We start from the raw sequence: 15,467 nt of genomic DNA, 5'->3' as shown, positions 1-15,467 counted from the left end.
GTAATGCTAAATAGCTTACGTTAGCTATGATAACTACCTAAATTCCACTTACTTTAGACGCTCAGACAGCCTTTGCTTTGGAATATGTAACTTCAAAGTTTCCAGCCCCTGGCACGCAATATGCTGAATGATTGAGACATGTGTTATGTGTGTAGACATTACTGACGTTAGCTTGTCAGCTGTAACCTAGCTAGCTATAATACTGTTGCTGGCGTCAATATGTTATGCTATTAGCCAGCTAGCTATCTAGCCCTGTTAAAAATATTATGGCTTCATTCTAGTTATTTTATTTACCAGTACTTGACAAACTATTGCCACTTTAACGCCAAGACTGACTATGGCCCCGTATTATCAAGACCATTGTAATAATGATAATGGCAGGCTCAGGCGCTAGCCGATTAATTTGAAAACTCACGGAGAACCGCTCCTCTGCGTTATTTCCTGTGATGTAAAGGTGTAGGTCTGCTTGCGAAAGATCACGTGACGGTATTCAGAAACATTTAGGCAACACAGAATGCATTTTAGGGTTTGTAGTTCGGACGTACTGGTTTTTTCACCAGGAAATACGTTATCATCTAGCTACAGTATGTAAAGAATGTTGGAACATTTAGACCATATCTAATGCCACTTCGTTCTATTCAGTAGCCTACTGTCTATGAACTCATGCCGTGAGCTATCAACAACACAAGACGACGCTGATATGAATCCGCTGTTGAACATTTTAGACGCCTAAAATAAAGTATAGTGTTTTCACTGAAAATGTTTATGTTGGCAAATCATCTCTAGTTTCAGAACCGAAAAGTGTGATAAAACGGCCATGAATGCCAACTAATGCAGACATTTACATGATCGCATAGGAGTTTCATTCTGGAGCGTACCATTGGAGTTCCCAGCAAGCTGGAGTATCTGGGGCACATAGAATTGCAAAAAAAAATAACAACCAACTTGTGATATAACACAAACGTAAGCTCATATTTGTCAAGCACAGACATCCAATAAAAAGTCAACTTGCGATTCAATCATCTCATGTCTCAATTATACTCAAACTTCACACACACACAAACTTCCATCGCATCTCACCGTCAATCAGTATTTCAATACACACCGGAGTACCATACATCAGTTCAATCCACCCTCACGCAAACGTTCAACATCTCATCCGTCACATAAACCACACCAAATCAAAGCGAATCTAGACCTTTTTTCTGTTGCACACAGTTTATTTAACAATATGGTATATAAGTAAGAAATGAGTTTTTAACCAGTTTATACAGTGATTTCGTTCTCTCTTCCTTATATTTATAGTATTTTGCTTGATAACTTGCATGATTTACATTAAGAGGAAAAAGTAGAGTCCCCAGTTCAAGTTTCTTTTTTCGTGAGAGGAATGAGGGTTGACGACAGAACGACTCTGTTCGACACTAAACACTCGACCAGTGACTACCTCCTTCCCATCCCACTCGGCTTAAGGACCCACCTTTCCCCATCTTTCTTTTTTTTATACTCATATATTCTGTATGACAAAAGATTTTAAGGACACAAATCTTATATGACAATGCAACAACTTTCTACACCTGCAGGACAGAAAACTCTGTAGTTGGGTGCCAGATGCGAGATGCTCCATCTTTACATCCTCTTCAAGGTTCTTTCTGACGGTTTGACGGGTTTTCTGTGTATCCATGTGAATGTGTGTGCAGGTACGTCTTTCTGTGTGTGTGTGTGTGTGTGGGTGTTCGCATACATGCTTGTGTGTATGCCCAGTTCTTATTGGTTACAAACAACGAGTTCTCCTCAAATGGACTTCACGACGGGGAGTGGAAGAGGCCCCTCCCAGAAAAATGAAAACGCATGTCTGTAAAAATAGTACAACACGAGAATACAATCGCCAGGTATGCGAGCGAGAGAACAGAGGAAAACCTGGCAAAAAATTCCTCCGAGCAATTATTTTACAGTCTCTCAACGACAATGACAACAAACAAACGAAAAAAATCATTGAAGTATTTCAAAAGGTACAAAATAAAAAGTATGAATAATATAATGAAGTTTTTGTAAATTTTCTTAAAAAAGAAAAAAAGGCATGAAACCATACCATAAAAACAAACGAAATGAAAACAAAAATTTAAACAAAAACATAACGACCAAGAATATGGTCAAAACCAAAATATATATTCTTTGTCATTTTTAAATTTTCATTTAAACAGCATTTTTTTTTTCAAATCCCTTGACATATAGGAAATATCATTCTCTTTTTTTTCAATAGGAAACATGTCAACATTTCCCAAGCACTGTTTTTTTTATTTATTGATTTTTCCAACTTGTTTTGTTTTTCTCCATACATTTCTTGAAACTTTTTACATGTCAGTACAAAAAGCTCGTCCAAGGAAAACAGAAAACAATGGCGCCCACCACCCCTTCTAGAAAAAGAGGAGGGAAGACTAGAGTGGGCTAGTTTGTGGGTTCTTGAAAGGAAAAACCATCTCCCAAAATAGCGCTACAAGCCCTCCACAAACTTCTCCAGCGTGTCTCCCGTGGTGTCTCCTACCATGCCCAAGTCACTGGTTAGAGCGTTACGGTTGGGTGTGTTGAGCTGCGGCAGCATAGCGCTCTGTTCCGCGGCTACCAGGTGTCCTTGCTCCAGGGAGCCAGGCATGGGCGCCGCCAGGCCTGGGTGGGGCGAGCCGGAGTGGGGGGCGGTGTGCTGGGGTGAGGGCTGCGGCTGGATTTGTGCTGGCGACGGGCTGGAATGTGGCGGCGGCTGCTGGGAGGGCGGGCGCGGGGACTGCACAGGCGCCGGCGAACGCACCTGGTTGCCAAGCGCGTTCGCCAGCGGCTGGCCGGCCAGGAGGTGGGCGGCTGCCTGCGGGCTCATGGGGCCAGGCTGGGCCGGAGAGCCCATCTGGGGCTTCAGAGCCGCTGCTGCCTGTTGCTGCTGCTGCTGCTGGAGGAGCCGCTGGTGCAGGAGGTTCTGCGGGGTGTCCATGCCCAGGCCGGGCTGCCCCATCTGGGTCATGGGTGGCAGCTGACCCATGGGCCCCGTGGCTCCTGCTTGCATGGCCAGCTGCTGCTGCTGTTGTTGCTGCTGCTGCATGCGGAGCTGGGAGTAGGAGGCTGGTGTGCCCTGGGCCTGGGTGAACTGTCCATGGGCCTGGGGTATCACACCCTGCTGTTGCTGCTGCTGCTGCTGTTGTTGTTGATGCTGTTGTTGCTGCTGCTGCTGCTGCCGTAAGAGCTGCCGCCGGTACATCTCCTGGATCTGAGGGTTGGGATTGTGTCCCGGGTTCATCAGCTGACCCTGGGGACCCAGTGCGGCCATACCCTGGGCTGGGGGCTGCCCGGGCTGCTGGGGCGCCATGACGGGCCTCTGCACCGCCACTCCGCCCTGCATGGCTGCTTGCATAGCCTGCATGGCTGGCTGCGCCCCGTGCATGCCCTGCTGCTGCTGTTGTTGCTGCTGCTGACTGGCGTTGTACTTGAGTGTGCGCTGCTTGATGAAGGCAGCCATGAGCTGCGGGTTGGACTTCAGGATGTTAAGCACCTGCTGCTGCTGCTGCGGCGAGCTGGGCGACTTGAGCGTGCGCAGCAGGTCCTGCAGGGCGTTGGGTGCGATGGCCCCCGGCCGTTGTGGTGGGCCCTGGAGCCTCTGGGCCACCATCATGCGTGTCTGCTGCTGCTGCGGCATCATGGCCCTCTGCATGGGCATACCTGGCTGGGGCTGCTGCTGCGGCAGGCCAACTTGCTGTTGCGGGGCTGCCTGCATGGTTGCCTGGGGCCCTCCTGGTCCCCACTGGCCAGCCTGCATGGGCTGCATGACCTGGGGTCGCGGGCCCCCGACGATCTGCATGGGGGGCTGCATGGGCCCCGGCATCCGAGGCTGCAGCTGCTGCTGTGGCGGCCGCTGGTGGTTGGGGGGCAGGCCGTTGATGTTCATGCGGAAGCCCGGGATCTGCTGCTGCTGGGCCTGGGCCACCATCTCGATGTGGCGTGCGATTTCCACGGCGGCCGCAAGCGGGTGCTGCTGTGGCTGCTTCTGCTGCTGAACTTGCTGAGGCTGCTGCTGAGCGGTCTGGGGCACAGGCGACTGCTGCTGGTGCAGCGGTGAAGCCTGCGGCCCTGGCTTGCCTTGAGAGGGTGCCTGCGGGAGGCCATTGCGGGGCTGGGCGCCAGGGTAGGCGGGAGACATAACACCGGTGGCGTTGGCTGTTGCACCGGGCTGATTGGGCAGCTGCTGCGGGGTCTGCGGTGTCTGGGGTTGTGGATGTGGTGGCGTGTGCATGCCAGGGGTGGTGGCGGCGGCTGCAGCGACCGCCGAGGTGGGCGGTGAAGGCAGTGGCTGCGTCATGCGGCCCTGCATGGTGGCCATACGCCGGCGCATCATCTGCGCCTGCTGGAGGCGGTGCTGCAGCTGCTGCTGCCGCAGCTTGTGCTTGATGTTCAGGCAGAAGGGCACGGGGCACTTGTTCTCCTGACAGTGCTTGGCGTGGTAGCAGCAGAGTGCGATGAGCTGTTTGCACACGGGGCAGCCGCCGTTGGTCTTGCGCTTGCAGCCCTTGGTGTGCTGCACCACGCGCTTCATCTTCTGGCACGAGGGCAGCGAGCAGTTGGCGTTGCGGCACTGGCAGGCGTGCACCAGTGACTGGATGCAGCGCTGGATGCTCAGACGCCTGCTCTCCTGCGGGCTCTTGGAGGCCTCGCCGCTCCCGCTGTTGCTGTCGTCGTCCAGACCCAGGCCCCATTTAACCATCTGGTGCTCATGGCCTTTAGTGTTGTAGCAGTTGATGCACAGGTCATAATCCTGTGGGGAAAAGTAAAAAAAAAACAAAAAAAATACCAAAAGACTCAGTAAGGGTTGAATTTACAGCATCATTTGGCATGTTGTTCAGTAGCTTTGTTAATCCCCACGTAATGCTGAGTGACAAGGGCCATTAAATATTAGGTCCTCCATCTGCCATGCATCTGTGAGATGGCTCTGGGACAATTAGCAGTCTACGAGCATCGCCCTCCCCCAATCCTGTACGATGTGCATTTCACTTGGTCCCTTTTGGTCTGTTTGTGTTTGCGTGCAACATGCTGATGTCTATCTTACATGTCTTATTGTAGAGCAAAGACATGTTCACCTATAGCAGTCTCATGTACATGTACACATGCAAATAGAAATATCTACATAAATATGCATAATTATATTCCACTATTACATTCTATTCTATTCCTTCAGTCTTTAAGAGAACATGGGCTGGGTAAAGGCGGCATCCATTACATTTATCACCAAGTGTGTGTGTGTGTGTGTACCTCGCAGACTTTGCAGTGCCAGCGTGTCTCCACGTGGTGCTTGCACTCATTGCAGGTGTAGACGAAGCGGTCCTGGCCCTGGTTGTGCAGCTCCACCAGCATGCACATGGTGCTCCACTTGCAGCGCCGCAGTGAGGAGAACTCCCAGTGTTTGTCGCGCGCCAGCGTCAGGAAGGCGTCGCGCCCGTCCATCAGGTCACAGGTCAGGAACGGGTCTGGGTCCATGATGGGCGGCAGCGTGTTCACCATGGGGCCAGAGTGCAGGGCGATCACAAAGAACACCTGGGAGAGGAGGAAGAGGAGTGTTATTAAATCATCATACGATGAAGATGACCAAGTGTGCGCAACCCGTATTTCTTCAGCACTGGAATAAAAATTCCGTCAGTTAAGCAAACATTAACAAATCTGGTTTCATCATGCACGTTATTTCTATCTGAGCACAACACAATCTTACATGTACAGTCAATATCATCAATATGGACCACCTTTGCACAGTAGCTACTGAAGAATACTATTGGTCATCTACAGGAAGATGATCTAAAGTACAATCATAAATGGCGTCCAATGTAAACATCAGGTTGAAAGGGTGTACTCGCCTCTTTGTGCTTCTCCAAGCTGGCGTAAAGCTTCTGGGACAGGTCATTGGCTACATTCGGCATCCCAGGCTTCTTCTTGTTGGCTCGGCTGATGCTGCTCTTGTTTTTGTTGGTTTTTTTGTTGTTCTTCTTCTTGGCGTTTTTGCTGTCCGCTTGCGTGCCCTGAGAGGGGTGGAGAGAGGCGAGGAGAGGCAGAGGAGAAGAGAAAGAACAGAGAAGAGAGAGAGCAGAGAAGAAGAGAGAGAGCAGAGGAGAAGAGAGAGAGCAGAGAAGAAGAGAGAGAGCAGAGGAGAAGAGAGAGAGCAGAGAAGAAGAGAGAGAGCAGAGGAGAAGAGAGAACAGAAAAGAAGAGAGAGCAGAGGAGAAGAGAGAGAGCAGAGGAGAAGAGAGAGAGCAGAGAAGAGAGAGAGCAGAGAAGAAGAGAGAGAGCAGAGGAGAAGAGAGAGAGCAGAGAAGAAGAGAGAGAGCAGAGGAGAAGAGAGAGAGCAGAGGTGAAGAGAGAACAGAGGTGAAGAGAACAAACAGGGAAGAGAGAGCAGAGGAGAAGAGAAAGAGCAGAGAAGAAGAGAGAACAGAGCTCTTTAAATATTTATAGCAACCAAATCACAGGCAGCGGATAAAGACTTCTAAACCTGCAGTTGGACACCATAATGGTTTTCTCTCAGAGCGGGTGAAGTACAGCTCCTATTACAGAAAGCGCCACCATGTTTACACTTCACATGTACATTCAACCAGCTCAACATACTGTACACAGTCAAACACAAACGGCTCAGCTAATTTGCTAGCTAGGCTCACACGTTTTAGGCCTGTGCTATGCTGTGCTGTGCTATGCTGTGCTGACTGAAGGCCTCACCTCTGGGGTCTCGCAGGAGGCCGTGTTCTCCTCCTTCTTGCGCTCCTCTTCCTCCTGCTCTAGCTCCTTGATGCTCTCCTCCAGCACGTTGGGCCAGAAGTCGCCCTCGAAGTATGACAGCTCGTTGGCGCTGCTCAGCCGGTCCTCCGTGGCCTGCTTGAAGATGTCCTGTGGACCGGCAGAAAGGTTGTTGGTTAAGGAAAAAAACTCAGAAGCTAAAACGTAAGTAGCCCATCTGTTTCTTGTGAGGTGAGGCTTGGAATGAAAACCAAACGGTCATGCTTACTAGTAAGAACATGACATTATAAATCAGTGTTCACAGCTTTGATCTCAAGCATCATTTATCACTTTATATTCTTGAATTCTCCTTTACTGTAGAAGAGTCAGAGGTCAGACAAGATGATGTAACGATAAAAGGCAACTAGGATTTGAGCCCATGAACTCGAGGTTACTGAGATCAGGCTTAATCACTTGAGGTATGGGGATTTTAGGCAGAGGAAGAACACATCAGGTGCAGAACCTCAAACTTAGACTACCCTTCACCATGCATTGAATCAGCAGATTTCACCCTTTCATTTATTTTGCAGTAAACTTTTGTCCAGCTACCACTGATCTGAAAGGTGAATGGTGACGAGTGGGCTGCCTTGCCTTGTAGTCGTGGAGGATGCGCTCGGCGAAGGCCTTGTCAAGCATCTTGCGGTACCACTCCTGCAGTCGCTTGGGCTTGGGGATCTTCTGGTCGGCGGGGTGACAGTGGAAGATGTAGTCGTCACCCTCGCTAGGGGGGCAGGCCCAGATATGCGCCGTCACGTACCTGAGGAAGAGGTGTCAGTGTTAGGATTTAATCTGTCCCTTCAGTTTTTAGTGATTCCACAATCATGGCAATTTACAGCATATTTTCTTATTTACTACATAAATTGGAAATTGACATATTCCAAATAATCAAAATATTAAGCCATAGCAGAGGATAACTCATGATTACTGTTCTGAATATTAACAAGAATGTGTGATTCTGGAATGGAGTTCAAAGGTTCAAACCAAGGCATGACATTTTATTTCGAGATTAATTTCAATAATTATATTTATTGAATAATTATTGAAATTAATCTTGAAATAAAATGTCATGCCTTGGTTTGAACCTTTGAACTCCATTCCAGAATCACACATTCTAGTACGGATAAAGTGACCATACAAGTATGGTTGTGAAAGTTCCCAGAAATGTGTTATATCAGATCCTATGCCTCCATTATATGAAATGATGACAAACACATTAAAATAGTAGTTATAATAATAATAATAGTTTTTCATATAGATTATCTGTCTATTATCTATGATTATCTTGCATTGTAGTTTAAACGAGATTAATATATATATATATATATATATATATATATATATATTTTAAACACCAGCACGAAATCCATCATTTTGAACACGCTAAAATCGCACAGAAACAAAACAGACAAAAATAAATTAACCGTGAAATCCTGGAGGGACAGTGTAATGATTCAACTGAATGTCTGCAGTTTTGTTCAGATAGTCAGACTGAACCCCACTGAGTTGAGGAACTCACCCAAGTTTCTTGACGTATTCCAAATAACCAATTAGGATCTCGTGGTAGACTGCTGTTCGCAGCAACCGAGGTTTGAAGAAGTGAATACTGTCAAGGTATGATATGTATACCCGTCTGCAAAAAGAGGTGGGGGACAAGTGTTAGCTTCTGTATTTACATAATATATTTACACAGTAAACTCAAGAAGACATCTGAAGGCGTCTTCTCCAACAACCCATAAAACCATAAAACAAACATATTAGCATGGATGAAAACACATTTTGCACAATTCATAATAATTGAATAGTGTTGCAAATATTATATATTTATTGTCAATGTAAAAAGAGATTATATAGCAATGTTCTGGACCATGACTATGTAAGACCCCAATAACTGCTTTTGGGTGAATGCTCAGAGTGTGTGTGTGTGTGAGTGTGTGTGTCTTACCTGGTGTTGGGGAAGGCGCACTCCGAGCCGTACTCCTGCACGTGCATGCCGAAGAAGCACACATCCACACCGTCAATCTCCTCGAAGGCAAAAAGTGCTTTGGTTCGGTACGGGAAGCTCTCCTGCATCTCGCCTGTGTCCACAAACCTGGGCACGAGAGCAAACACACACCAACCCAAATTAGTCTTACTCTCATTTCTAACCATTAAACACTATGTCTCTCCTTATGCCACTCGTTCATTCCACACAGACACAATGGCTCTCGTGATCACAACTAAGAACAAGTATTCCGTAAAGCGAGAGAGAGGCACAAAGCAGTGTGCCAAGCTACTCAAGTGAGCACACCACCTGCTGCTCAACAGCTGGTTTAGGAGGCACTGCAATAAGTGTGTTTAAGGATCCACCACCAGAGCTAGATGGCTGGGTAATGGATGGCTAATGCCCACAGACAGACAGACAGACAGACAGACAGACAGACAGACAGACAGACAAACAGACAAACAGACAGACAAACAGACAGAGAGAGGATAACCTACCTGGACTTCATGCCAGGTTTAACCTCCACCATTTTCTCTGAGCTGGCCACGACTCGCACAAACACCTCCCCGGCCTCGGGGTGGTTCTGTCTCTTCAAGTACTTGTTGACTCGGTCCTCTATGTATGTGCCCAACCGCGTCGACTGCAATCCTGCGAGAAAGACAAACACATATCTAGAGCAACAACACCAGAAACTGATCCTGCAAATATGCCATGCTTTTCCATGGAAGATTTGCACTTTATTAGGCAAGCCAAAGAAACTTTGAGGCCAAAGAACCTGTGGAGGTTTTGGCCGTCAAGTAACTTACTTTTGGAACAAAACTTGTTATCCTTCCTCGTCTTCCCACTCTTCTTCAAGCAGTTATCACAGATGAATCTGTGGAAGGCATTAACACGGTCAGTTCACAGACGGGATCCTCTATGGACAGGATCTCAGTGTTCGAGATCCGAGACTGGAAGAGCAGCTTTTGAGTGAGTTAGTGGGCACTCACCCGGATGCCCAGATGACGTCATAATGAAGAACACAGATCTGGTGCATCTTTCGTCCGCAGTCCTTACATTCAACAAACCTGTGGAAGGGTGGAGGGAGACCATTATACCAACACACACACACACACACCACTGCATATTTAACTACCTACATCTCCTTATCTCTCCAATAAGTTGATTTACACCAATGTACCTCAATACCTCCTCTCTGACTGTCTTTACTGGACTTGCATACAACTACAACAGCCCATTCGTGGTATATAAAATTACAATATAAGCCTATGGTTTGGTGAAAATGTAACCACTTCTCAGTCCCTCCAGGATTTTGCAGTGGTCTATTGTGATTGTTGCAACCAAAACGATCTGAATTCGCTGTGGTTATCCTCAAAAACGGTGGTTAAGATTGTGCTGATTTTTAGTTAAATATCAGCCACAAATAATGCAGAAATACCATAACTTTATTCTTAGAGAAATTTGCAACTGAGGGAAATCCATGAGACCGTGAGGAAGCCAGATCGCAAATTCCTGGACGGACTGACTTCTTTCATGCTGGTTTGTGTGAGCACAGGTGTGAGGTTAAGATGAGCATGGTCTCAAACAGCAGGGGGTGCTGTCGTGTTCACCGCTCAAGGCTGGTGCAGATATCAACTTGGATCAGGACGGGGACTAAATCTGTGGCTACGTCCTCAGAGGCAGCTATGAGGTCTCAACATTAACCTAGTTGAACGGTAAGTGGATTTTCACATGGAACAACCCAAAGGCTGTATTCAAGTTATCTTCACGTCTGGTATACGGCTAAACCATAACTACTTCATGGGAAGAAGTGGCTGTTAACCAACACACAAGGACTGGTAGCATCGTCAGTCTCATCTTAGTGAAATACGCCTGCAACAGGCATCTCTGGTGGAAAGAGAGACCACGCAGGCAAAAAAGTAGACTGGAGTCTGATTTGTGTGTGTGTGTGTGTGTGTGTGTGTGTGTGTGTGGTATTCTTCAAGGACTGAGCCTAGAGATATTCCTTGTTTGAGGGTCTGAATGGGAGGTTATATTAGTGGTGCATTCGGAGCGAGAGGATAATATGGTCAGACTACTTACGGCTCAACGTCTAGTGAATCATTTTTCTTCCTTTCAAACTGGTCTTTAGAAATCATCCTGCCGGCAGAGAAAGATGGAGAGAATAAGAGGAGATGAACAAACAAAAAAATACCAGAGTGATTTCTTCATGCATGAAATGTTCAAGTCAGCATCTAATAAAAAGCCCATTTGGCTAATTCAAGTATAACATTACAAATTGAATTTCCTGTACTAGCCATCAATCATGGTTTAACATGGCCAAAAAGGGTCTATACCGGATGCATACTAAACTAGAAGGTTGGAGCCAAAAATGTATGAAAATCACGTACGTTTGTGGCTGTGCTGGGTCGTCTCCAAGGGTTACGCTGTCCCCTTGGATCTCATTGAAGCACTTCTCACAGAAATGATACCTGAGGAACACATGTCAAAGGCCAGTCAGCTTTCAATAAAACAAAACCATTCTGTGTGAATTCGTTTTTCTCCCCGAAATAAATAACATTGACTATTGTGACACTAATTAATTAGTTATGAATAATTATGAATCATTTTCATCAAGGACTTCTTTACCAAAGGAAAATGATGTTTCAGTGTGAGTTATTTGTTCAGCTGTATTGTTTTAGAAATTATCCAGCCTTTGTGTAAGCTTGCAACATCATTCATAATATTTTTTTTTATCAACAACAGTAAATGTGAACAGTGATAATGGCAGCAGTAATATCACAGGAGTCATATTCATCCTGCAGCCCTGCTAGTAACTGCAGTATCACCAGTCATACGCCAGGGGGAGCAAGGAGTCACTTTTAAGAAATTCAGACATTTTACAATGCAAGAACGCTTAAGACAAACAGCAAAAAAACTAAAATGCTCAATTGACGTCGGACAGCTAGGACTAATATGATGTAGAGTCAGACAGGGATTTAGCCTCTCCAATTTTCTCTGGGCATGATGGCTCTAATAATCAAGGCTGAGAGTTGGGAACCACCGTACCTGACACCAACTCTAATTTGGTTGGCACCTCTTCTAACCAAACCCCTCACCAGGGCTCACACCAGGGCAACTGCTCAGATTTTGGCTTCCAACGATTATGAAAACAAGTTGATCAAGATTAAACAATTATTGTGCCACATTCCTTTTTGAATTTTGTCTTGTGTTATAAGTCCAGTGTATCCAGCTGTGCACTTTTGGCTCCTCCCTAAAAGCCCAAACTCCCTAAAAGCCCAAAAGCATGTTTAGTTCAGCTCGAACGAAGATGATGTTGACGGAAAGACAGTGTTTGGTTAACAAGAAAGTTAAAACCGAATCAGCTGTTCGGAAACGTTTTGGTTTCAAGGTGTCCAACGAGTAATGATCAATGAGGAGTGTGTCTGCTATATGCATTCAACAGCGCTGCTGAAATATCATAGTCCATTTTTCATGACAAAAAGAACCATTACTTTAATTAGCAAGCTAAATATATTATAGTTTAATGCTACAGATCTAGTCTACGGGTCAAATAACTAACGCCAGCCAGAAGTTAAGTCAGTGAGTACTGTATAAAACCAATGATTGAGTCCAAATTGCTCTCATCACCTTTCATTGTCCAAATCTGATGAGACACAATGCAGGGAAGAGTTATCCACCCTCTTAACGTTATCAACAACACCCCTGTTTCTAGACAACATTCTAGCACTTTTCCCAGTTATAGTAGCATGCAAATTTAAAGGCTAGCCTAAAAAGCCAACCCCAGACCTAGCGATATCATCTGATCAGTCCTCAGTCAACGTTGTTTAGTTTGAAATGTTGCCAAGTTCATTTACCACATGTTACAGTCCTCAACTAAAAACTTGAACAGCTCAATTTTGGTTGATGCAAATACGATGGACTTTCCAGTATTACGGTCACGTCACACCACCACATGAGCACATTTTTTTTTTTTAAAGTGGCAGTGGACCATTAATCAGTGTAGGCTTACGTCATCCTACAGCACTCATCTTTTCAATTAAATATGAAAACTCATAGTACACTGCATAGTACTCAGTACACTAGATAAAGATGATTTTTAATAACACTTGTCTGTATGTATTAGTCTATTTACTATCTCTAATAAGTCAAGACAAAAATAGGGTTATTATAATGTATACAAAATTATATGCATTGATGACACTAATAATAAAGTAAAAAGTATTCTATTAAATAAAAGCACTGAGGGTCGAACATTAAAGGGCCAATGTCCACGCGCACAGCCACAATCATGATCTCAATATTTAACAAAATAATCATGATTTTTGCCATTTGCCATGATTTTGCAGCCTTGGCTCACCCCAGACCTCATCACCAGTCAAAATCTTCTCTTGATCATGATCGTATCTATAACTCAATCTTTATCGTTTAAATGCTTTACAACTCTCCTAAACCTCATTTGGTTATAAGAAGCCTGGTTTACCTGGTTAATATCAGACACTATCACCCATCATTTCATATTAGTAAATGGAGTAAATTTCCAGACATTGGGCAAGCTAGCCGCCTGTAGGTTGTTTGACTCACCTGTTTTGGTAGCTGTAGTAAGTCCCATCTCGAACTATGGTGCATAGCTGTTTGCCGTAGCAGCACAGCGTCTGCGGGGAGAACTCGTACTGTGGAGATATATAAACATGAGGATCAGGAAAAGGACAGAGATAAACACCATCTGTACTTTTTTTTTCTTTATCAAAACACCTTCTGTCTTTACATCTATAAGCTTTAGCTTCCCTTTAGGTTTATATAAAATAAATAAACTAAAATGTCAGGTAGGTATATTTTGTCAAATAAATCAAACTTTTCACATTTTCCCAAACTATTTATTCTGTGGCCTGCTCACCTTCCTTCCGCAGCAGTAGCCCAGGCCCTGCATGACGGGGTCGATCTCCTGCTCAAAGACCTCGGCCAGCTTAGAGCAGTACTTGTAGACGCGGGACGTCTTGCGGTTGTAGAGCCAGGCGTTATTGAACATCACCCACACATCGTCCACGTACTGCCAGGGCTCCTGGTACTGGCCCGTGTCCAGCTTGCGCTTGATGGTGGACAAGTCGATGGGGTTCTTCACAATGTCAAAGTAGTCCTGAGAGACAGAGAACAGAGAGAGGACAGACATGGTTATCCACTGAAAGCCACAAAGCTGTGCATCAATATTAGGGCACAAGAATTTGCCAAGCGCATCAATGAAGAAAGAAGAACTTCAATTAAAAAAAAATAATAGATATGTTGAGGGAATATTTGACAATGTACAACAATGCTTTGTACTGAAATTATGCAGTTGTAGGCCATAGGCCAATATTGTTATTAAATGAAAATGATTTAAAATGCTCATTTACAGAGTATGAATCAAATGTCATAAAAGTCAACTTAATGTATTACTGGTTAACAGTTTTACTGGCGTGACGCATCAATTTCAGAGTCTCCACGCTTTGCCTCGACATGCCAAACTCACACTTAGTGAATAATTAAATGTCTTTCAATAATGTCTGTGCTTGTGTGTCTAGTCCACCCAATTTAGCCCATTTTCAACCCATTTGTTGCCTAATTTCATCGTGAAGAGTAGCAGGCTCCCATTCATCGACTCCCACATGCCAGAGCAGTATTCGAAGAGGCTGCGTGTCTGGCCTGTGGTAATGGTGCCTCGGGGAGCTGCTGGCTGTGCCGGAGGCGACGTATGGGTCAGCTGGACTAGAGCTGTTCATGGAGCTCTGTCCACTGTCAGGGGTGAGGGGATTACAGCAGCAGGAGTAGTAGTAAAATGTTGAGAGATTTATGTTTTTTTCTTAATCCAGACCATTAAAAAACACAAAGCCCTGCTGTGGCTGGTCATCTATTTATGATGCCACTGGAGCTCAAGCGTGCTGTGTTCAAAGACACTTTGTGCTTTCTTAATGCTTTGTACGGTTCACAACAGCACTTAAGGATTCATTGCTAACAGTTCATAGGTGATTTGTTGATGTATGGTTTTGAATGCATACATTTATAAGTTTCACCTGAAACAAAACAGCACAAAATCCAACAATTTGTATTAAGGCCAGAAAGATCCAGTTCAGGGGAGGCCTGTGACACCATAATCAACCAAAGGCAAAGACCTCCTTTCTATCTGGAAAATATCTAATTATCTTTATCTCTAATCTATATCTATCTTTTTATATAACTGCCTGAATGTGCATTAGCCCCAGCAACAACGCCAGTAAAAGAGAGTCCCTTCAGGATCTTGCAAGGGATTGTGGTTGTAATTGTTGCAGCCAAAAGGGACTGAATTTACAGTGGGAATTCTCAAAGATGCAGTTAATATTCCGTTAAATAAGGTCAATTGTAATTCAAAAGTAATTCCATGACTGCTTTTTTTTTTTTTTTACTGAAATCTTTAACTTGCATGAATTTGTGGAAAGGCAAGATCACAATATACTAGAGGGACTGAAAAGGGCAAGTCTTAAGTATGGCTGAGGTGAGGCTGGAATGGGTTGACTGGGATGGGTTGGAAACGGCGCAGAAGAAGGTGAGACTGGGATGGGTTGATTGTGAGACGCAGGGCAGAAGCACTCACAGGGATGCCCAGCAGCATTGGGTCCACTGGCTGGCGGAAGGGCAGAGACTCCGGGTCCTGTCTGTATAAGGACTCCAGGGTGGGCATTAG

At 45.3% G+C, this 15,467-nt stretch overlaps 1 protein-coding gene across 4 annotated transcripts in view; it reads right to left on the bottom strand.

Annotated features, from left to right (window-relative positions):
* Positions 1–1,199: 1,199 nt before the first annotated feature.
* The window catches only part of crebbpa (CREB binding lysine acetyltransferase a), a 69,113-nt gene continuing 54,845 nt past the window's right edge, over positions 1,200–15,467 (bottom strand). For all 4 annotated transcript variants that reach the window (XM_080850362.1, XM_080850364.1, XM_080850365.1 and 1 more), the window contains 15 exons: positions 15,378–15,467; positions 13,671–13,910; positions 13,358–13,446; positions 11,164–11,244; positions 10,856–10,912; positions 9,763–9,840; positions 9,580–9,647; positions 9,271–9,421; positions 8,735–8,881; positions 8,309–8,422; positions 7,384–7,549; positions 6,736–6,903; positions 5,883–6,044; positions 5,287–5,568; positions 1,200–4,792 (listed from right to left, as the gene is read on the bottom strand). The exon at positions 15,378–15,467 is cut by the window's right edge and continues 29 nt beyond it. In XM_080850362.1, the coding sequence (XP_080706488.1) occupies positions 2,492–4,792; positions 5,287–5,568; positions 5,883–6,044; positions 6,736–6,903; positions 7,384–7,549; positions 8,309–8,422; positions 8,735–8,881; positions 9,271–9,421; positions 9,580–9,647; positions 9,763–9,840; positions 10,856–10,912; positions 11,164–11,244; positions 13,358–13,446; positions 13,671–13,910; positions 15,378–15,467 (4,194 nt within the window). In that variant the 3' untranslated portion in view covers positions 1,200–2,491. The remainder of the gene's footprint in view (positions 4,793–5,286; positions 5,569–5,882; positions 6,045–6,735; positions 6,904–7,383; positions 7,550–8,308; positions 8,423–8,734; positions 8,882–9,270; positions 9,422–9,579; positions 9,648–9,762; positions 9,841–10,855; positions 10,913–11,163; positions 11,245–13,357; positions 13,447–13,670; positions 13,911–15,377) is intronic.

Source organism: Sprattus sprattus (assembly GCF_963457725.1).
Source record: "Sprattus sprattus genome assembly, chromosome: 1".
Lineage (NCBI taxonomy): Eukaryota > Metazoa > Chordata > Actinopteri > Clupeiformes > Clupeidae > Sprattus > Sprattus sprattus.
Note: the sequence above shows the minus strand (reverse complement) of the source record. Positions and strands in the feature narration are given on the sequence as shown.